At 40.0% G+C, this 24,013-nt stretch overlaps 1 protein-coding gene across 1 annotated transcript; it reads left to right on the top strand.

The window, feature by feature from the left end:
* The first annotated feature begins 20,772 nt into the window (after window positions 1-20,772).
* On the top strand, window positions 20,773-22,337 carry LOC104416520 (pathogenesis-related thaumatin-like protein 3.5). The gene is made up of 2 exons (XM_010027929.3): window positions 20,773-21,015; window positions 21,287-22,337. The coding sequence occupies exons 1-2, from the start codon at window positions 20,961-20,963 to the stop codon at window positions 21,976-21,978; spliced, it is 747 nt and encodes a 248-aa protein (XP_010026231.1). The 5' UTR covers window positions 20,773-20,960; the 3' UTR covers window positions 21,979-22,337.
* The last annotated feature ends 1,676 nt before the right edge of the window (window positions 22,338-24,013 follow it).

Raw genomic sequence — 24,013 nt, 5'->3', positions numbered from 1 at the left:
TTCAAGACTGTGTTTCTTAAGCATCCGGATCCAAGTAAAGTATGGACAATTCCAAGAGCGAAATGTTTAGTTCTCTCATCAGGCCCTGCTCACTTACAAGTCAAGAAGGTGCAAATGCTTCTATTGGATGCTGAGAGCATAATCCTGCATCCACACCTTTGCAGCTTCTTCAAGTGGTGACACAAGTTGAGGGAGGAGAAACTTGTTCTCAGGGCACTGCTGATACAATTAACAAGCACTTGTTTGCCGGTACTGGAAAGTCGAATGAAAAAGTAACTCCCAGAAAATGGCGAAACAATTGATGGAAAAGAAATGGAAGTTAAGATGGACAGCGTGATCGATGTTGCGATAAAGGGAATGAAAGCGGGTGTACTAACGCAAACTTAAGGGAAAGCAATGATGAAGAATATAAACATCCTTTGGCTTGCTTTTGGAGCATTGCAACTGGCTAGATAGGATAGACTGACATGTAGTTTTTGATTTGAGGAGATGGAGAAGGAGGAGGGAAGCATCCAGACAGTACCATTTCGGACTAAGTCAATCTCCTTTTCAGCGTTTGTTCAAATAGCCGTATGATATCCGTAGTACTTAATATGTGGATTTGGCTGGTATTTATGGGTGGATAAAGAATCTTAATTTTGGTCAAGGTTGGAGATCTTCAGAAGAGTAATTTTAGCATTATAGATAACTTTGCAGACAGTTTTGATTTTCTTCACTAGGTGTAGCAAAGTAGTTCTTTTTCTGTTGAAGATGTCCTATTCTCTTCATTAATTTTGTCATGGTGATCCATGGAAAACAAAGTTGGCCAAATCTGTGTTATGTGGCTGAGACTGTTCTTTACATTTTCATAGTAGATGTATAAGATTTTTGGTACGAGTGTGATTCACTTCGACATTACCTTGTCAAGGATGAATGGTGGATTTCATTGCTTTCATAAATCTTTAGTTTTTTCTAGCCCTCTACAGATGGTGTCATTGCCTTGTTCACTTATTTCCTTTGCTGAGCGGAAATGTTAAGTATGTCGCTTATCTTGGTCAGGGAACTTATGACCATGGGCTCTCTTTCACTCACTTTACCGAAACAAACATGGGTCGTAGACTTCGAATCCACTGAAGATGCTGGGTTACTTCTCCTCAGTGTCTCCTGGATCAACGGAGGCCCAATAAAAGCGCCAGCAAGCGATTTAAAAGTATGCACTTTATGCTCCACCAGATCATCAATGACAATTGAACCATTTTTAACATTTACGAGCCGTCTGTCGACAGGATCCACGTCCTTTAAGCAGTCGCTCAATTTTGTCATTTTGCGAAAGGCCTTCTCATACCATTTAGCAGGCAAAAGTTACTCCATGGGCATTGCCAAAAATATGACAAAACAACACATTCCAGCGCACGAATCCATTACTTCGGGTGTCAAGATGCTTTCCCCAGCAGAGGCTGTTCCACAGATGTTTGCGAGCCATTAGTAGTTAGCTCTAACAACTCCTATTGATCCTCGGATTTTTCACCAGCTGGATTCTCAATTTGATCTTCATGAGGCCCATTCAAAAACAGTGACCTGATCAGTGGGTTTCATCCTTTCTTGCCCACTCCATTTCATCTCGCCTCTAGTGTTACTTCTACGTAATCCTCCTACCCTCTTAACCTTTTTCCCAAGGCTAAGGGGCCTCGAGACCGAAGCTCATCAACAAAATTCAATCCACTTCTTTCCACCAACTCACCCAAAACCTCCACAAAAGGCCGAAAACCCGAACGCAAGACCACATTGCGGAGACTCGGGTTCGAATTGAAGAAATCGATGGGAAAAATTCTGGACGAAGTGCACATTATCTTTTTGGGCCCTTGGTATGCATTACTGTCTTAATTTTTGTTTCCCCACAGCCTGCAACCTAGCGACTGTGATGAAGCTATACATTGTCTTATCGAGTTAAACGAAAACCCTCATGCAAGTAATCCCATGCGTAGATGTTATAATGACAGAGAATTTCTATAGGAGGCTTTTTCCGTTGCCTTTCCGCGTGTTCCATTCTCGTTTTCTTTGCCTCCGCGCGATTCGGGCTGGATGAGGTGAAATCATTAGGTTACCAGCTACACCGTGACCGACTGATGCGACGCATGAAGGTTGTGCTCATACTGATCCATCTCCCAAACTAACCCTCTCGTTCTTTTGCTTAAGATTTACCGGCCTGTTGCTTGCCCATCTCGGACACCCCACTTTTTAAAATGAGTCGATTTGGATTTTATGCATGTTATTGTGTGAGGGGTCTCGGTTTGACTTTGAGCCCTTTCATGAGGGAGAAATCGTCCTGTCAATCTTAGACTTAGAATACAAATATCATAAACTATCTAATTTTGCTAATTTAATCCTTAATCTTCGCGCAAAATTCTAATGTAAATCTTTTTTTTATTAATTTTCACTGTAAATCGCTAATATAACAGTGTATCACATATAACGGCCAACAATGATAGGATTACCATATTAGTGATTTCTAGTGAAAATTAATCGAAATAACTAAATTGAAATTTCGCAAAAACGTTTGGGATTAAACTAGTAAAATTAAATAAACTTAATACTGAATTTACATCAATAAAATAAATTTATGACTTATTGGGTAATTTTTTGTTTTACAAGTCATGAAGGAACAAAATTCAGGGGCAATTCGCCCTTTATGGTTACTATATGAATTATGGCAAAAATTGAAAATATAGAGCGTTGTATTCATAGCACCGACTCATTTGTCTTCCTCACTAGGTAATCAATCCAGAAACGCATTTATGAGGCTTGGAATTTGTCCCAATGTATTGCAAGTACAGACATGATTGGCTAGCTTGCGGGGTTTCTTCGTAAAAACACACAAAGAACGCGCTTTTCGCAGCTGTGAAAGATTAATTTGGGCTTGTACCAATGCATGAGACCTAACCTTTCCTCCTCAAAAAATAATTGTTGCCCAAATCATTCATATTGTTAAAAGTTTAATTGTCGAGAAGCAAATCAACAATGCTAAGCTTTCAATTTCGTGACTAATTTCAACACCTTAGAATCCCATATCAGATGGCAAAAATCTTAGCTAAGTGATATATAACTTCAACACCTATTCTTAAGTGTTCTTTACCTTGTATGGTTACTTTAGATAGTACTTTCAAGAGTTTGGCGCGATAAAAATAGGTGGAGTTGTAAAATAAGGTACCAGAACAAACCCCCCCCTCCCCCCTCCCCTCCAATAGATGTATGATTTGTGGACATATAGGTTCAATACAATTTGGTTAGTGTAAGGAGTAATTGACAACGTGAGAGGAGACACAAACAAGGTGTGGCTTCGGATAGACCATACACCCATATAGAAGGAGCATCACGAGGTAATATGAACCAACCCTTCCGAGGACGGTAATTTTTTAATTGGCAAACTTGCCACATCTCAGAATCCCACCTTGGATGGAAGAATGTTTTATTAAACAAATTAGAAGTTAACACCTCCAAATAGTCACTGCTTCTCATGACAGTTCCCGTATCTCTTTCGGGAATTTGTCCAATATTGAATGAGCCAAGTCTCTTTTTTTTTGTCAGAAACGAAGGAAACTATATTGAAGTGGAGACACCATTACATCCGGCGGCAATAGCATCAGCGCAAATAAGGTCTACCAACTGAAAAGGGGGAAAGACAGTCCAACATTGGACAGAGGAAACACGATCGTGGGCCTTTGCAGCCCAATCAGCAGCAACATTTGCCTCCCTCCGGCAGTGCCCTAGCGAGAGATTAGGGAAATTGGAGAGTAAAGAGTCGGCTTCGAGAAAGAGGGACCGAGCTTCCCATGGCGGCTTGCGGTGACATTGGAGGACCTCAACCACAATTTGGCTATCAGATTCAAAAACAATCGAAGCATCTGATAAGGCCTGGCGCTGGAGATGTTGTAGGGAGAAGGACACCGCTTGGATCTCAGCTTGAAGGGCAGACGATGTAGGAAAGAACTTGGAAAAGCCATCAGTAAGTCTTCCTTGATGATCTCTGCATATACAGGCCATTGTACCTTCTCGTGATCCAAGCTGATACGACCCATCTACATTAACCTTCAAGGAACCTGGATCCGGAGGCCTCCAAAGAGATCCCCTATTCAGTAAGGAGCGACCCTTTTGAGTCAGTGACGAAGTCAATAGACGAGTGACATGGGAATCCGCAAGTGCAGCCTCAGCCACCCGAGCCGGCCGAATGCATTCTTGCCGGAAAATGAAGCCATTCCGTGCGCGCCAAATCTGCCAAAGAACCGAGGCCAAAGTCTCCAAACCAGGTACGAAAGCTCGAGATTTTACTAGCTGGACTATCCAGTCATCAATTCTGTGAAGTTGCAAAGGAGATATTTGAATATGAATGCTAGGGTGCGTCCATACCTGCTTAGTCCACGGACATAACAAAAATAAATGTTCAAGGGTTTCCGGAGTGTCTTGATCACAGAGGAGATAGCAGGGGTTAGTGATAATATGTCTCTGAAACAAATTAGCCCTTGTAGCAAGGGCATTCTGACAGATCGACCATAGAAATGCTCGAATTTTTGGGGGGGAACGCATTTTCCATATTCTGTTCCATAACCAGCTGGGATTCTTATAAGATGAGGAAGAGTTACTTACTGGCTGTTGTGTTGCTGTTGTTGTGAAAGAATGATAGGCAGATTTAACAGAGAAATGACCATCTTTAGTGGCAGTCCAAATCAGCTGATCAACGGTAGATAGCGGTCGGAGAGGGATAGTTGTGATATGCTCTATAACCGAAGTGTCGAAATACCTGTGTAGCAGGCTGGCATTCCAAGTGGTGGTGGATTGATCAATAAGATCAGCCACCAAAGTAGGTTCTTCACGGTTGGAAGGGCCATGTAATATGCCAATAGGGAGCCACGGATCACCACGTATCCTGATTGATGTACCATCACCTACAGACCAACGTGTGTTGGGTAGGATGGCATCCCGGCCAGTGAGTAGACTCTGCCAGCCCCAAGATGGGCGAGAGCCTTTGTCAGCATACATAAAAGACTTGGAATGAAAGTATAAACCTTTAAAAACTTTGCTCCAAAGAGATGGAGGTTGATTAAGTAAACGCCAAGCCTGCTTGGCCAACATAGCTCTATTAAAATGAATAAGATCTCAAAATCCTAAACCTCCATCTGCTTTCCGTTTTTTCAGTACATCCCAACTTCTCCAATGAATTCCTGATCTATTTCTGTCATTCTACCACCAAAATCTGGCTATACTTCTTTCAATAGATCTGCAAATAGACATAGGCAACTTGAAAGTAGACATTGCGTACTAAGGAATAGCTTGAATAACAGTTTTGAGTAGGATTTCTTTCCCGCCCTTTGAGATCAAACTGGCTTTCCAGCTCTCCAACTTAGAATGAACTCGGCTTAATATCCACGAGAACATATCCTTTTTCGAACGTCCCCAATCTGACGGTATCCCTAAGTACTTCCCACATTTGTTTAGAATAGGAACCCGAAGCTCTGAAGCCAAATTCTGCTACAAACTAAATGGGCAATCTTTTGCACAGTAGATACCTGATTTGTTTCGGTTAATTTCCTGCCCTGTTGCAAGACAATACTGCTGTAGTATACGTACTCCTTTACTTGCTTTGGGGTTTGGTGAATTAGCTGGCGAATGGAGCGGATGGGTGAAAATGAAGAGGTTGGTTTTGCGAAAACAGAATAAGGGTTCATGAGGGGGAGTTGGGTTTCAGAAATCTTGGTTTCATCGCTAAGAGAGACTTCATAGAGATAATCTATCTTAGAAGCATTAGAAACACGAAATTCTGGTGGTGTTGAACATGAAGATGAAGGTGCAAGAGAAACTGGGGCTTCGAGGATTTCTGGTTCTGTAGACATGATGAGAAGAGATCTTCTCAGCTCTAGATTCACCCGTCAAGCGCATGGAATGGATAATATTAAAAACGAAACCGGGCTCTGATACCATGAATGGACCTAGACTTAGAACCAGGGAAGGAGAGTAAATTTCCTGCGGTATGCATCCCACAAGGGCGAACAACCCGGTTCAAGCCCTTCGGGGACAGCCTTTTAGCAGAAAACCACTCAGCCCTTTAGTTCAGAGCCTAGAGACACTCAGAGATGCCAGGATGAAAACGTTTCTAACCTACCCAAGCTGCATTTCTTGAAGGATCCTACCAAGCTGGAGAAGAAGAGGAATTTAGAAAGCCATGGAGAGATTTTCACAAAGCACACCTTTTACTTCAGGGGACTCTGCCTAAAACATTACACCCTCCTTGACACAGGAGCAAGTTGTTCAATTCTTTGACATTCAGTAATAGTAGCAGCAAGAAAGAAAATGGCATCATTCGCAAAAAACAAATGAGTTAAGGAAGGGCACCACCTATTAAGTTTAATTCCTGTGAGATGATCAAGACCAACAGCTGTCTTAATAAGTGTAGAAAGGAGATTAGCCAACAAAATAAACAGGTAAGGGGAAATAGGATCCCCTTGTCGTATACCTCGAGAAGGGTAGAAATAACTAAGATGTTCTCCATTTAATTTAACACAGAACGATTGGGTGGAAATGCATTGCATAACCCAATTCACCCAAATAGGATAAAACCCAATTTTAATAAATAATTTTGGAGAAAATCCCATTCAACCCTGTCATACGCTTTCCTCATGTCCACTTTCAAAACTGCTGGATAAGTAGACCTTCCTTTTTTAATTCGAAGCTGGTGTAGAACTTCTTGAACCAGTAGAACGTTATCTTGAATTTGTCTACCCCCCACAAAAGCCGACTATTCCTCTGAGATAAGATCTGGAAGGATAGGTTTTAACCGATTGGCTATAATTTTTTAAATGACCTTGTAAGCAAAATTGCACAAACTGATAGGACGATACTGATCAAGACTTTCCGGGTGAGGAACTTTAGGAATCAGGGCTAGCAGAGTTCTATTTAAGTAAGAAGGCATAATACCAGTAGTAAAGAACTCATGAACAACTGCGAAAAGATCATATTTAATGATATCCCAATGCGTCTGATAAAATAAACCACTAAGTCCATCAGGGCCTGGAGCTTTGGCTGCTCCTAATTGAAAAGTAGCCTGCTTTACCTCTTCCAAGGTAAGAGCAGCTATTAACTGAGCATTCATATCCTGATTTACCAAAGGATCACATTGAGCTAGAATGGGAGCATAATGACGACTTCCTACGGAGGTATATAAAGAAGAAAAGAAAGACGTTACCATTTCTTTAATTCGAGTAGGATCCTGCTCCCATAAGTTGTCATCATTCTTAAGCATAGTAATCTGGTTGCGCTGACGTCGCTGAACAGTGGTTGCATGAAAAAATCCGGTGTTCTTGTCTCCCCATTTTAGCCAGTTTAGTCTCGAACGGATAGCCCAATATTGTTCTTCTCGACTCCATACCCTCTGCAGTTCTTCTTTCAAAGCTTTAACTTATGTCTGGTCAGATAATTTATGTCGTTGATTTATAAGGTGCTGTAGCTGTAGCTGCAACTCATCAGCCTTCATTCTGTTATGTGAGAATTTCGAACGGCTCCATTTCATTAAAGCATAAGAAACTGCTTGAATTCTCCTATTAAAGGAAGCTGTCTTGCTGTGGATAGAGTGCCAAGAAGTGGTAATAATATCCCTACATTCCTCATCCTGATTCCAATAGGACTCATACTTAAAGTAGTATCGTCTAGAGCCTCTCACTGGGAAAGTGTCAAGGATCAGAGGGTTGTGGTCTGAACCAACAGCAGGTAAGGCAGAAACCTCAGCCCTAGGAAAACGAAGTCGCCATTCCAGTGAGCATAGTGCGCGATTAAGACACTCCTTTATTAACTCATTTCCTTGACGATTGTTTGTCCACGTAAACGCACAACCCTTTGCTTCAATTGACAGTAACGAACAATCATTAAGAACAGATTGAAAAGATGCCAACCTAGTAAAATCTACTGGTCTACCTCCATACTTTTCCCAGTGAAAAAGAATCTCATTAAAATCACCAATGCAGGCCCAGGGAAGAGTATTAGCAAAGCTGATGTTGATGAGATCCTGCCAAACATCTTGTCACAGACGAGCACCAGCAGGGGCGTGAAGACACGTGAGGCGCCAAGTAATATTTCCTGCTACTTCTGTACATATCATGTCAAAAAAATACGGTGTCGAACGCTCAAAAGAAAGAGAAACCGAATCATTCCATAGAACTGCTAAACCCCCTGCTAAACCGACCGGATTATAAACACAAATGTGAGAAAAACGCAACTTAAGCTGCAACTGAGTTAGGACAGCTTCACCGTTTTTAGTTTCCATAAAAAATACAAGATCAGGTCATTCCTTGAGAACCAGGGCCTTTAAATGCCGAACTGTCAAGGTATTGCCCAACCCCTGGCAGTTCCAACTGATCAATTTCATTTGTGAGTAGGGGGCTGTTGAGGGCCAGCCACCCATGCCCAACTTCCATCACCAGGAGCTTGCACTACTAGAGTGTCCAGTAATAAAGATTCATCCAGGTCATCAAGTACAACTCTTGGTATATCATATGGGTTTTATCGCTTCAGTTTTTTAACAGGGCTAGCTCTTGAGAAATGTCTAGAAGTTTTTAAACTCTTATCCTGTTGAAAGGAAGTTGTGTTAAGCTGAACCCCTTTATGCTTTGTTGATGCTGGAATCAAGGCAGTATGTAAACCTCCAGCCATTTTGGATGCAGGGGGAAACTCAGTTGGACAAGGCTGCAAGGGTGGAGATGTGCCAGAGGAAGGAATAGGCAGCAGTAAAGGAAAGGGTGGAGCAACTGTTGGGGGAGTTTTAGGTATCACTTCCTCCACAATATCTTCCACTGCTTTGGTCTCATAATATAGTTTCCAGTACGGGCTATGTTCCTTGAGCTCGGCACGCAACCATTGTCCATACGGCAACTTATCCTCCCCTGTTAAAACATCAGCAATAACAGATTTCTCTGGACAGGAGGTAGTGTAATGTCCCAGCTTGCCACATCGATAACAATAATGAGCAAGACGTTCATATCTAAAATCGAGCCAAAGAGTCTTATCATTTATTCTAATTAAACGACCTATTTGCAGAGGATGCCGAAAGTCAATCTCAATGCGAGCACGCCCTGATCTCATGGTAAATGTGTCCTGACCATCAGCTCTGACTTCTAAAACTTTTCCAACTATCATAACTGCTTTTCTAATAGTCGGCTCTGAACACAATTCCAGGGGCAGGCCAAAGACTTGCACCCAAAATGTACAGGTGGAGAAATCATAGCAATGCAGCGGTGTGTTAAGAATCCAAAACTTAAATACGACCAACCGACCAGAGAAAACCCAGGGACCCCCCTCCGAAACCCGTTGTTTATCAGTAAGTAATTTAAATTTCGCTGCATATAAACCATCTTCACGCTGAGATATATCCACATGTTCTGTACGCCACACCTTTTTCATAATACTCTGAAAAGCCTGAAAATTAACAGGAGAGTCAGCAAATACCTTGCCAATCAGGGTTAAACGGCATTCATGCAATTTCGCAGGAGTGGGCTCATCATCCCAAACTTCCAAATCATGAGGGGAGCAAAGTCGTCCCAAGCTCTGACACAAAGCGGCCAGACGAGTCGAATTTTCTTCATCACCTTGTGCCATATCATCGAGAAGCAGAGTAATGGTAAAACCGAGCAATCAAAGAGAAAGCATGAAGGCGGAAAGCATTGTGACCCAAGAAAACTTGACAGAGGAGCCGAATAAAACTAAAATAGTAGGAGGATCTCGCATGCAAGTAGTTTGATGAGTGACGAGAGGAAGGGAAGCATTGCGAATTCGTAGAGAAAAGATGGAGGAGAAAAGGAGCAAAAGGAGAGAAGAGGCGAAAGCGAAGAGCAAATCAACACTGGAGATGGGAATAGTGTGAAGTGGTGACCTGCACCGAGAATATTAGCTGGTAAAATAGAAAATCCATTGAGAGATCCAAGGTAAGAAGAAGAGATTAGGGTTTAAGAAAACCAGAAAATCGAAAGAGAAGCTCTGCATGCACAAGAGAAGAAACTATCCCTGAAGGATAGAGAGAAACTCAACCTGAATGAGCCAAGTCGTCACACTCATAATTTGGTACCGAATCACCCTAAATGTTCCTTTTAAAAATCAAACCGTTAGGAAATTAACCGGCGGTGCGCACAAGTCGCAAGTTTTCCCAAGAGAGAGAAAGAGAGAGAAGGAAAGATAAAAGTGCTGGGGGTAGGACAATGAGGTAGGATTAGTTATTGGTTGGTTCAAATTTTTCTGGTTTTTGGAATGGCTGTGAATCAAAACCTCCTAACATTGGCCGAGTCTCGACACCGACACAGGTCATGTTATTGCATGTCGACAATTTTTAGATCCGCCAAGATATAAGGATTCTATGGATGACGGTGAGGATTGTGTAGATCTCTCGAAATTGAAACATGAACTTAATAAAGTATGCAAAAACCAATCCGTGGCGGATACCACCTAATTGATATACCAAAAAAAAATAAAAAATCAATCAATCATAGTTAGTTATGGTGTTTGAGTGTCATGTATTCAACTAATTGTGAATATTAGTAGGATAGTATTTCGCACTTTCTATGAGGGTAGGGCGATATCGAAAGCCATGACTTGTCCACATGACATGATACGATGCACAATGGTACGTACATTTATTCACTTCTATAGACTAGAATTGAGATGTTTTTATTATAAAATCAAGTGATTGGTTTCTTGGACATAATAAGCTATGGTGTTTAAAAGTTCACATGCATGTATACGTGAATTCCGTATATTGGGGAAAGTATATATATATATATATATATATATATATATATATATATATATAAAGCTCTAAATCGATTGCACTATATCAATTCAATCCTAAATATTTTATCGTGAAAATTGAATTATAAACATTTTCATATTTTATCAATTGAATCTATTCGGTTAATTTTAATTGGAAATTGCTAACGTAAATGCTGACCGTTCTATGTAGACGACCGATGTTGAAATGGACATTTTTTTTTTATAACTTTTTTATTATTTTTTTCTATTAAGGACCACCAAGAGTCACCGACCATAGGCGAGGGTAGTGACTGATGTGGGCACGGCAGCCCTTGCTTAATGCCCTTGTTGACCACAACAAGGACATCACAGCCCTATCACTTATGAGGGCTGCAAGGCCCTTGCTTGCCAAAGCGAGGATGCGTGGCCCCTCACTTAGATCTTGCAAGGGCTGCAACACCTCGCTCGAATTGGGCGAGGTCGTGAGGGCATTGCAATCCTCGCCCCAAACTGATAAGGACCAAGATGCCTCATTTGTGGATGGTGAGGGTATCTCAACCTCGCCCATGGCCGACAACCTTTGGAGCCCTAAATAAAATATAAAAATAAGGAAAAAAACAAAAAAAAATATTTAAAAAAACAAGTTTAGCACCGACCATGCCACATAGGATGACTAATGTCCGTACCAACGATCTACGTAGACTCAGTCAACAAAATTTAAAAATGTTTTAAGACTCAATTGATACAATTGAAAAATGTAGAGATGAAGAAAAGTGCAGCCATTTAAAAGTTATCGTTATTTTCCTCGTCACTTTTTTTTTCCGCTGAATACCTTGAGGACAATTATTTAAAAAGTCATAAAATTTTTGATTATTTTCCCATTTTCTCGGACACTTCACTACGCGGAGCTTTGGTTAATCAATGATTTCCTCCCTATAAATCCATGCTGGCGATTTTAGCTATCTTGCCTTTGCGATGTATAGATGTTTCAACTACATATGGAAAAAATAATATAACAATGCTGGGCATGAAGCATCCCAAATGCCTATAACTACTGAGTCTGACGGAAATACGTTGTCCTGACGAGTTAAAAGCAAGCCCTTCATTAAAGTATTCCATCTTTGAATAGACGTTGATTGCTATCAGCCGATGGGGTATGCGAGAGGGGAAAATTCATCATTAAAGAGAGTCGAGTTGGATCAAATTTCAAGAACTAAATGAGCCAGGTTTAAGAATAGGACCATTGATCACCTCAGTCGCAATGAAACTTCATCGATCTTAGGCTCATGGCCATTGTTACCAATTAGAACATACTTCCGAAAGGAGGACTCGCGATCGGACAAGGAAAAAGTCTCCACCGGTATCACCAATTCTTCATTCGATGTCATCACCATGGACTCATCAATTTGCAAAATTAGAGTTAGGAGATGCAAGATTGCATCAAAATTCAATTGATGGTAATTTTGGCCTTTTATTTTTATCATATATAATATCTTGCTATAGTTTCTTGAATTTACTGGCAAATGTCATTGTCAAGGATTCTTTGTAGTTTTATTTCTTGTGATCATTGCTTTATGTAGAAATGATTTAGGATGGGTGGTAGGATCCCAAGTAATTGCATTTCAACAGAGAGTTTTGACTTAGTGGACTGGAGCAAGATTCATTAAGAATGGCTCGGCCTATCCCATAACCATTTCTAATGGGCTTAGTGTTAGCCCATGTCCTTCTAACATGTGGCAACCTATAATTGGCCCACCTCCCCAAGCATAGACAGCCTATCACCATCAAATCTCTACATGGGGATGGCCACAAAATCATTATGGCTAGAGATGCTTCAATTATTGTCCCAAACAATGGTGTGGTACCGTTAACAATATATATATATATAGATATATATCTTGTGATTGCTTCTTTACTACTACTTCTTTGCAAGCAGTTGCTCCTCTAGTGGAAGTTTTCTCCAATTTCCAATTTCTGCCAACACATCTCCCTTGATTAGTTTTCATGCATCTATGAGTTTTCGATGGTTTTTGCTGCTATAATTCTGTTGGTGTTCCTGCCACTATGACTTCGCCGTTTGTACGGGGTTGCTAGTTTACCGTGTTTGTTCTGCTACTTTCATCTCGGTTGTAGACTTGTAGTTAACGTTGCTCTCGTTCTTGCCTCCACGACATTGTCACTTCTTCTTTCACTTAAATTCCGATGGGGGATTTTATCGCAGCCCGCTATAGTCATCGCTCCTCCCACAGTTAGTGTTCCTATTGTTGCTTCCTATGATTACCTAGCAAGTCGTTCGGATGGGCATTTGAGTTGACCGCAAACACGTGCTCCTCTTTCCTCGCCCACTCTATTTCATCTCACTTTCTGCGTTACTTTTATGTAATCCTACCCCCTAACCATTTTCGTGAGGCTAAGGGGCCTCAAGACGGAACCTCTTCAAAAAAATTCACTCCACTACTTTACACCAACTCACCCAAATCCTCCACAAAAGGCTGAAAAACCGAACCCAAGACCACATTGCGAAGATCCGGTTCGAATCGAAGAAATTGATGGGAAAATTCTGGACGAAGTGCACATTAGTTAACGTGTACATTCGTCGCTGTACTTCACAAGTATAATTTCTTTGCTCGTCACTCACCTTTTTAGGCCATTGGTACGCATTACTGTCCTAACTTTGCGTACCAACAGCGTGCAACCTAGCGACTGTGACGGAATTATACGTTGTCTTGTCGAGTTAAACATAAACCCTCACGCAAGTAATCACATGCGTAGATGTTGTAACGATAAAGAACTTCTATAGGAGGCTTTTTCCATCACCTTTCCGCGTGTTCCACTCTCATTTTCTTTGTCTCCCCGCGATTCGGGTTGGATGAGGTGAAATCATTTGGTTACCAGCTACAACATGACCGACTAATGCGACGCATAAAGGTCGTGCTCACCCTGTTTTATCTCCCAAACTAACCCTCTTGTTCTTTTGCTTTAGATTCACCGGCCCGTTGCTTGCCCATCTTAGACACCCCACTTTTTAAAATGAGTCGATTTGGATTTTATGCATGTTGTTGTGTGAGGGGTTTTAGTTTGACTTTGAGCCCTTTCACGAGGGAGAAACCATCCAATCAATCTAAGACCTACAGTACAAATACCAATTCCGTCATAAACTTTCTAATTTTACCAATTTAATCCTAAATCTTCATGTGAAATTTTAATATAGACCTTTTGGCCAATTTTCACTATAAATTGCTACGTAGTTGTGTACCACGTATAACGGTCAATAATAATAAGATTGTCATGTCAATGATTTCTGATAAAAATTAATCGAAATGACTAAATTGGAATTCGCAAAAATATTTGGGATTAAATTGATAAAATTGAAAATTTTAATATTGAATCGACGTCAGTATATGAATTATGGCTGAAATCCAAAACATAGGAGCATTGTATTCATAGCACCTTCTCATTTGTCTTCCCCACTAAGGAATCGAATCCAGAAACGCATTTATGATGTTTGGAATTTGTCCAAATGTATTGCAGGTACAGAGATGATTGGCCAGCTTGTGGGGTTTCTTCCGAAAGACACAAAGCGAAAGCACGCGCTTTCCACCGCTGTGAAAGATCAATCTAGGCCTGTACCAATGCATAAGACCAAATTGTTCCCTCCCCAAAAATAATTGTTGCACAAATCATTTATATTCTTAAAATACAATTGTCGAGAAGCCAATCAACAATGCTAAGCTTTCGATCTCGTGACTTATTCCAACATCCTAGAATCTCATGTCAAATGGGAGAAATCTTAGCTAAGTGATATATAAGTTCAACACATATTCTTAAGTGTTCATTACCTTGTATGGTTACTTTAAATACTCCTTTTAAGAGTTTGGCTCGAAAGGAACAATTGGAGTCGTAACATAAGGTATCAGAACAAGACCCCTCCAATAAATGTGAGATCTATGGACAGATTAGGTTCAATACGATTCAATAAGTGCAAGGAGTGATCAACGACGTGAGAGGAGACTCGAACAAAGTGCAGCTCGATACGGATTTCTAAGATGATGGGAACAGATAGACCATACAGCTATATAGAAGGAGCATCACATGGTGATATGAACTAGCCTTGTCTAGAATGCCAATTGCGGATGTGCAACATCTCAGTGTCCCACTTGGATGGAAGAATGTTTTATTAGACAATTAAGAAGTTAACACATCCAAATGATCACCACTTTGTATATTTGTTTATGTGTCCCTTGCGGGAATTTGGCCAATACAAAACGAGCCAAGTCGTCACACTCATATTTCGGTACCGAATTACCTAACTCTTGCTTTTAAAATTAAACTGTTAGGAAATTTATTGATACTACACTCTAGTTGGAAGTCTCCCAAAAGAGAAAAGGAAAGATAATGGACGATGAGGTAGGATTAGTTATTGGTCGGTTCCCATCTTCTGTTTTTTGGATCGTGTGTGAATTAAAACCTCCTAATATTGGCTGAGTCTCGACAACAACACGGATCATGTCATGCATGTCGGCAATTTTTAGATCCGCCAAGATAAAAGGGCTCTAAATGTTAAAATATGTCTTTAAGTTTAAATCCGCAAACAAAACCTAACCTGAGATAAAGTGTTAGTTGTGAACATCTGAGTATGTACCATGAAAATATATATTTCTTATTCGGTGTTAAAGTCTTAATTGATGTTTCCTATTTTGTTTGGACATCGAATTGGAATCAGCAAAATTAGATAATGAAATATATTGACAGGCTTATATCCGGATTGGTACAGTATATGAAGCATGAACATGTTCCAAGAGCTTCCGTGTTGTGTCGAATACCTTGACACGTGTCTGACTTGCTCGATTATGCTCAGACAGACTATGACGCGTGGTCAACTCTTTCTGACATACTCCGACACGCATGTCTGAAATTGCGAGAAGCATGATGGTTTATGGAGCAGGTCTGCAAGTGCAAAGGGAAAGAGAATCGTTGAAGAAGGCAACAGAGGACAGAGGCAAGGGCATGGGAGCGGAGGCTAGGCTACAAGTAACGACGAGGTCGTAACTGCAAGGAGGTAAAGACCAAGGCAATTGAGAGGGCCGCGACTGCAATGCCACAATGGAGAGCCAAAGGCAAGGTGGTGACCGATTGCGATGAGACAACTAAGAGAGAGTAGAGATCGACAAAAAAAGGACCAAACCACCTAAATCTTGTGTTCAATTTATTTTTTTATTCTATCTATTTTATTGTTCGATCACTCGTTTCCGCAACACAAAGGATGACAATGAGGATTGTGTAGATCTCTCAAAATTGAATGGAAAACCATTTTTGAGGAATTGGTTGTATGCATAGTTATGTCAGGATGTGGACTCGTCATGGTATGCAAAAATAGATCTGGATACCAACTAATTGATATATAAAAAAAAAAAAATCAAACATCATTAGTTATGGTGTTTGAGTGTCATCATTTATGTATTCCACTAATTGTGATTGTGAATATTAATAGGATAGTTTTTCACACTTTCTACAAGGGTAGGGATTTATCGAACAACATGACTAGTCCATGTGATATGATCCGATGCATCAAGGTACGTGCATTTACTCTCTCATATAGACTAGAATTGAGACGTTTTTTTTCTTTTTTTTCATAAAATCAAGTATTTGGTTTCTTGGAAATAATAAGCTATGGTGTTTAAATGTTGACGTACATGCATTACGTGAATTTTGTATATTGGGAAATGTACCCAGAAAAAAAAGGTCTAAATCTATTTTACATATACCAATTTAGTCCTAAATCTTTTAATTAAGTCAATTGAATTCTATATATTTTCATATTTTATCAATTGAGTTCATGCAACTAATTTTAACTAAAAATCATTAACGTGAAAATCAACCGTTTTACGTTATATGATCAGTGTTGAAGTTGATCCATTTTAATGATTTTTTTTTTTGAATTTTTGAATTTTTGAATTTTTTATTAAGGGCCAGCAAGAATCACTAGCTACAAGCGAGCGTCAAAACGCCATTGCTATGATCAGCGAGGGCACAACAACCCTTGCCTAATGCCCTTGACCACGGACGTCGTAGCCCTTGCCGTCGCCAATGAGGGCCATGAGACCCTTGCTAGCCAAAGCACGGACACATGGCCCCTCGCTTAGATCTAGTGAGGGCTACAACACCCTTAATCAAGTTAGGCAAGGCTGTGATGCCCAGATCAACGAGGATGTCTTGACCCTCACCTCAAACAAATGCGGGTCAAGATGCCCTCCGGGTGGCCCATGGCCAATAACCTTTGCTAGCCCTTAATAAAATAAATAAAGAAAGAAAAGAAAAATATAAACTTTTAGTATCGGTTATACTATATAAGACGACTGACGTCCATATTAGCAATCTACCTGGACTCAATTGATAAAGTATGAAAAAAATTTAAGACTTAATTGGTATAATTAAAAGATTTAAAATTAAATGGACATAAATATAGTAATTTTTTTTAAAATAAAAAAAAAATTACTCTTCTTTTTGCATATTATTAGGAACTATTATGATATGTTAACAAAAGCATTATAGAGCGCCTGAACAATCATGATTGGTTTGTCCCTGAGAGAACTGGGGTTTTCCCTCATTGGTCGCTTGACTAACATGATTGAAGTCACGGGACCAATCACTGTTCCTGACCTTGACCTCTGTCCTTCTCGCCCATCAACAAATACCTTCTTCTCATTAGGGTCATGACCACTCCTTGTTCTATGCTTCCTGTTCAGATTGCTACTTCCTCACCAACTGGCATCCCCGTCGCGTTTTTTGCTCACGTGTAAAACCAGATAATAACGTGTTTCCCAGTTACTGCTCTTAGTTGACAAATGAGGAGGATTTTGGATCTGCCGTTCCATCGAAGATAACTCTACTTTCAACCCGCTTTCAAATCAGCACTTGACTTTCAACGTAAAAAGTACACTTTAGTGTAGCATCGCGGAACTCAATTCCCATGCTTTGGCACGCGACTCTCTCTCTCTCTCTCTCTCTCTCAATCAAGCGGAACTTCTCAGCTCAACCATGTCCTCCGTTGAAGTAAAACTAAAACATCCCAAGCTCATCGAATCCTAGTCCTTCGCTCTAAATCTCTTTCAAGACTACCGAGCGGCTCAATTTCGGTCTCAAGCTCTCTATGTTGGTAACTCCACCATTGTCATGGTCATAATTCTCAGCTTGCTCTCCTCCTTCTTTGCTTTTGCAAAGACCAGTTCCTCCGAACGACCTTGACAAGTTTCTCTTCCATCATGATTACTCGCCGTCAGGGCCGCCTTTAGTGTGGTTGGTTTTTACGCATTTGGACATTATATAATGAAATATTGCCACGTCATATTTTCCAGCAATCCAAATCGCTGATGGCACTGAAATGAGTCTTCTTTATGAAAGTGAAACTCAAGTAATCGATCGAAAAATTTTAGCACTAAAGTAAATGCCATATGAAAATTGTGGCACTTTTAATGTTAGTTTCCCTTTGTGAACCGTTAAAACCACTCTATATTTCTTAATAATTAATTTTACTTCAAGTCACAATATAGACATAGACCTTAAAACGAATAAGGATAATTGCATCAAAACTTTTGAATAGTCCAACCAAAACAAATTCTAACACATATCTAATTTGTGTAATCAAGCTATGTCCAATTTGCATATATTGGAAAAATGTTCGAAACTCAATCACACCTATATGAATTCGAAGATTTGATTGCACCTTGCGACAAATCTTAGATATTATGGCGCACTATCTCACCTCAAATGAATTCCTTTCAAAAGTTTGTATTCAAAAAATGGTGAAATAAAAAAAAAAAGATTATATCTTACATATCAATATCTGAAATTCTTTTAAGGGTATCAACTGTCTCATATTAAATGAAAATCAAAATTATAGGTGCCGTCAAACGTCAAAAGTAAATGCGCCCATAAGAATAAAAATCAAAGTATCGTCTAACTTACGGCTGTGTACTACAAAGGCCTATGTAGCCCATATCTTTGAGTATAGTCATCAAATATTTATAATATTAATAGTACATGTATGTAATATTAACTATACCCTCTAAGAAATTGTAGCATTCAATGTGGAAAGTAATTATTTTATCATAATAGTGTCTTGGTCATGTATATAAGATAGAGCAAATACTATAAAAGATTTTAAATTATTTCCACTGCGACATACATACCCAAATTTCTTTTTGTATTGTAAAAAAACCCAAACTCATATATGTGCGATATCTATCTCGGGTATATTTGTCACACTGATATAAATTTAGGAGTTTTTATAACTTTGTCACAATAAACAAATTTAGGGTCTTTAGTGACATAAAAAAAGTTTGGATTATGTTACAATTGATATGATTTGGAGTTTTTTTGTAGCATTAACTCATTACAGTAATTAAAGAGCTGATTTTTTGCTGATAGATTAAGGTAACAAGAGAGAATGACCCTCGTTTATCGCCCCCCTTGACGTAGGCATTAATCATGGAAGAGTCTTATCTCTAAAAGAGAACCTTATCTTAAATAGCCAATCATAGATTTATGAAAAGACACCTCCCATAATTTTATCATTATTTAATTGCAACATCGATTACTATAAGTTGTAAAATATTCTCGAATATCTTTCTGTTATTGACTTTCTCTCCCTTTTAAAGACTATCAATAGTCATGAGACTGGACCGAAAGTTTATGATAAGATTACCCAAATCGATTGCCATCAAACTAAGCAATAAGTGTGATTAGATGTTAAACATGTTAAATGGATCCGACCAATGGGTATTTAGAGTCTGAGATTGTACAAGTGACTAGATTTGGGGGCTTTTTTGAAATAATTGTACTCTAGTTAGGGACATGTGTCACAATGGGAGTAGTACAATCATGCCATGTTCAATGTCAAGACAAGTGAACACCATGCGGAATATTAGTTCCCATGTGTGAGTTAGAAATTTTTTTTTTTTTAAACACATGAAGATAATGTAAAAAGTGTGTGTATAGCTAAAATAATGGAAGAGGTTATAATTTAAAATGAGCAATGCAAATATAGTTTAAAAAAATAATGGTAAGCCCATTTCATTTTCCTGTACCTTGACCCAGTATTTCACGGGGACAAGGCGTCGCAGGAATCCAGGGTGGGTTGCTTACCCTCAACCCCATTTCAGGGGTATTTTGGGCTGTGCTGCAGAGCCCAGTAGAGAGAGGTTTTGGGAGAATCTTTCTCAAGAAATCACGTGAACAGTTTAAGGACTTGCTCAGGTCCAAACTACAATAATTTCAAATTATATATTCATATCAAATGTTGCCAAACATTTTTTTTTCATCTGCTAGGTATACTCATGGATTTAAAAGCTCTTGGAGCTTGACAGCCCCTAGTGAGCTTACCTAGGGAAACCCCACAAACTCATAGACCCCTCCATTCCAAAAGAGGGGAATTTTGAAGCAAAACCCCACTGATTAACGTTGCTGAACTTCATTATGCATTTCAGGCATGTGTTTTCAATTGGTATTTACGACTATTGTGTCATTATTAGCCTTAGTTTCAATCGATGTTGACACATCAAAAAAATTAGCTGAAATCGTGATCATCAAGTTAGACATCCCCAGTACTTTCCTCCTACGTATGCATGAGGATGATTGTTGAATAAGCAGGTACCACCAAAACACGACATTAGAAACATGTGAAGGCTATACTATGTTTAACTATATAGAATCTTTACTATATCCACTTATACAATGGGTATAGGTGATAATTCCCCTTCAAACTGGCCTATTCCTTTTTAAACAGAGTAAATTTTTGAAGATCACGACATTTGTAACGAGAATTTGGGATCGGAATATTACACTAAGCGGGCAGTGATACATCATATCCGACTTATAATCTCAGGAGCTGAATCAATCAAGAAACACGATAAAATTATAATCCAAAACATCGCAGAATTCCTTCCTTGTTGCGAACACGGGACGCAACGGTCGTCGAACCACATTGCCATCTCCCCCACACTCTTTCCTTCCAAGAAGAGCCGATTAAATAGGAAGGACGATCACGAAAAGATAGAGACCAAATCTGTGCAGGGATCGTCCCCGCATATAAATACACACAACCCCCTCTTCACCTCCCACGACCTCCTTCAACAACCGCTCTAATCTCCCTCTCGCTCTCGCTCTCTCCTGTTTTGCTTCCTTAATCTGCAAAGCATTCATCAATGGCGGTCCTTGCCTCCAAGTCTCAGCTGCTCCTCCTTTGCCTCCTTTCAATAGGTGAGTCCTTTGTCAGCTGCAAAAAAGGGGTTTCTTTTATTTTCACTTATTTCGGTTATTCGACCACAATCGAAAAGGTTTTGCACTTTTGCCCCTCTTCATGCAAAATCTGCTATTTGAATAAGTTGGATGAATTTAATTAGTGTTGAATCGAGCAAGATCTAACCCTTTAATCTTGGCGAAATTCTAGTGAGAGATCAGGAGGTTTCATCGCTGATAAAGTTCAAGACTTGACCCAACAAAATTGGTTACTGTTGTTCTGTTTTGGTAGGCAATGTTCTCGCATCGGCGACGGTCATCACTCTCCAGAACCAATGCGGCTACACCGTGTGGCCCGGCACTCTCTCCGGCAACGGCCCCACCCTCGGCGGCGGCGGCTTCTCCCTGCCCCCGGGCGGCTCCGTCCAGCTCCAGGCCCCCGCGGGCTGGTCCGGCCGCTTCTGGGGCCGCACTGGCTGCAGCTTCGACGGGTCCGGCGCCGGGACCTGCGTCACCGGGGACTGCCCCGGCGGGCTCAAATGCACCGGCGGGGGAGCCCCGCCGGCGACCCTGGTGGAGTTCACCGTCGCCGCACCGAACGCCGGGGGCATGGACTTCTACGACGTGAGCCTGGTGGACGGGTACAACGTGGGGATGGCGGTGCGGGCGACCGGCGGTACCGGCAACTGCCAGTACGCGGGCTGCCTGTTGGACGTCAACGCCAACTGCCCGGCCGAGCTGCGGGTCGTCGACGGGTCGGGTAGGGTGGTGGCGTGCAAGAGCGCGTGCGAGCAGTTCAAGACGCCGGAGTACTGCTGCACCGGCGACCATGGGACGCCGCAGACGTGCGGGCCGTCGTCGTACTCGAAGATTTTCAAGAGCGCGTGCCCGACGGCATACAGCTACGCGTACGACGACGCCACGAGCACGTGCACGTGCACCGGGGCGGACTACTTGATCACCTTTTGCTCGGCCCAGTCCTAAATGCCTAGATGCGACTGCGAGCATCAATATTATTATTTTATTTTTTATTATTACTTCCAAGTGGTTTAGATTCAGAGATATTCAGCTGATCTTGCTGGTACGTAGGTTTTGAGATTTATTTTATCATTTGTTGAAAAATTTAGTCCTGATTATCACGTCCTACATTATCGCACTCAAAATCATAAATCCTAATTACAGAATGCAATTAAATCCTTCTTTTCAAAATTTGCGCTATATAACCCATGCGGGTAATTTAAAGAAAATCGATGGGAACGTCACAAGGAAACCAAATATTTTATTTAAATTGCTTTGCTTCATCCAACAAAAAGTTTAGGGGTTCACCTGTTTACCGTGAATTTCTGATTTTTTTTCCTGTACGCGTTGCAAAGTGAGGTGGGTCCGGTTCTGGATGGTTTTGGTGAGAAAGAAGCTAACCTTTTTCTCACTTGTAAAAAAAAAATATATATATATATATATATTTGTAAATTTATTTTGGTTCCGAGAGAAATCAGAGGAGGAGAAGGAGGGGAAGTAAATGTGGCAGTTGGTACACGAGCAGCGGCAAAATAGTGCAAGTCGTCCTTGTCTTTTCCAGGATTCTTGCTTGGCAAGTACTTGCAACTTGTTTGGGTAAAAATTCTTAAAGGTGCACATATAATACCCGGATAATCATTATTGCCCAAATTCCTTTCTCCGCGTATATAATCAATCACATTTCAAAAATTAGTAGCGAGTTCACCGATCATGCTCCATGTTCATGTCATACTAGTAAGTTGCCCCCTCGTTGCTATTACAATGTAAGTCTACTTCTTGAACTGAAATATGTGGAATGATTTTCAGTATGCTATCCTCCAACTAAGTGACACAACTAGTAGACCTATTAACTTAGTAACGAGCCTAAGATCCTTGCCCATGGAGATTAATGACTTATTTTACTTTCTATAAGAAAATTTGATTGGGTTAGGTGGGCTTAAGCGAGCCCACCTCAAGAAGGGAATTGCTTGCGTAGACAAGTTTAAGTTGAGTTCACAATCATATTAATCTCTTACATGGATGTATCATCATCAATTGTTGCATCTTTAGGAATAAACATCATCAATCGAGGAAACATTGTGCAACATAAACTGTACTCATTCAAATATTGATGTTGAATCACTCGTTAATCTCATTCAACATAAACTGTACACAAACACTTGAATCTTCAAACATTAATTGCATGACCTTTTCTAAGATCATCATTAACTATAGAACTAATACCACAAAAGACTCCAAAGTAGTATATGTGTAACAAATTTACCTCAAAATAATTTTTTGATTACCAAAAAACCCAAACTGGTATTTTTGTGACAAATTTACCTCCCGTTAGTTTTCGTTGGAAAAAAAAAACGATGTAGCCAACTAATGTTAGAGTCATCTAATTTTGTTTCAATTCTTTGATAATTACTATTTTCTATGTTGATGAGAAGTATAAAAACAACTTCCACGAAACATTTTTCACCACCCAAACAAATATACAAATTTTACTCCTAAAATGAGATGAATGCTCTCGATGGAGTGCAGAAAAGTCTTAGTTATAGATGGATGTAAAACTTATGTCAATAATTATTTTCATCCAATACCTCCAAATAATCAAAATTGGCTCTTTTAAAAGTCATAATCACTAAAATTAGAACTCAAATAGGTCGTCTTACTCATCGCCGAATTATAAAAATGCAAAAAGAAGCAATTTTCTGACCAACACTTAAATTGTAGCCTAAATTAAAATTACAATGATGAAATTTTAAAAGAGTGAAGGCCTTTTATATAGTGCCAGATCATGTATCTCCACGTGATGACCCTCATATACCAAATTATTTTGGTTATTATATACTGATTTAATGTAGTTAAGGATTTCTAAATTTTGTTTTGACTTTAATACCACAAAACAAAATATTCATTGCATTCTGCGTACTTCCTAATTGAAAAAAAAAAACATATATCAACATTATGTTTGTAAAAGCTTCTTTTTTTTGGTGGTGGGGGAGGGGCTGTTGAG

This window comes from Eucalyptus grandis, chromosome 6, assembly GCF_016545825.1.
Source record: "Eucalyptus grandis isolate ANBG69807.140 chromosome 6, ASM1654582v1, whole genome shotgun sequence".
Taxonomy (NCBI): Eukaryota; Viridiplantae; Streptophyta; class Magnoliopsida; order Myrtales; family Myrtaceae; genus Eucalyptus; species Eucalyptus grandis.
This window is presented reverse-complemented; position numbering and strand designations above follow the sequence as displayed.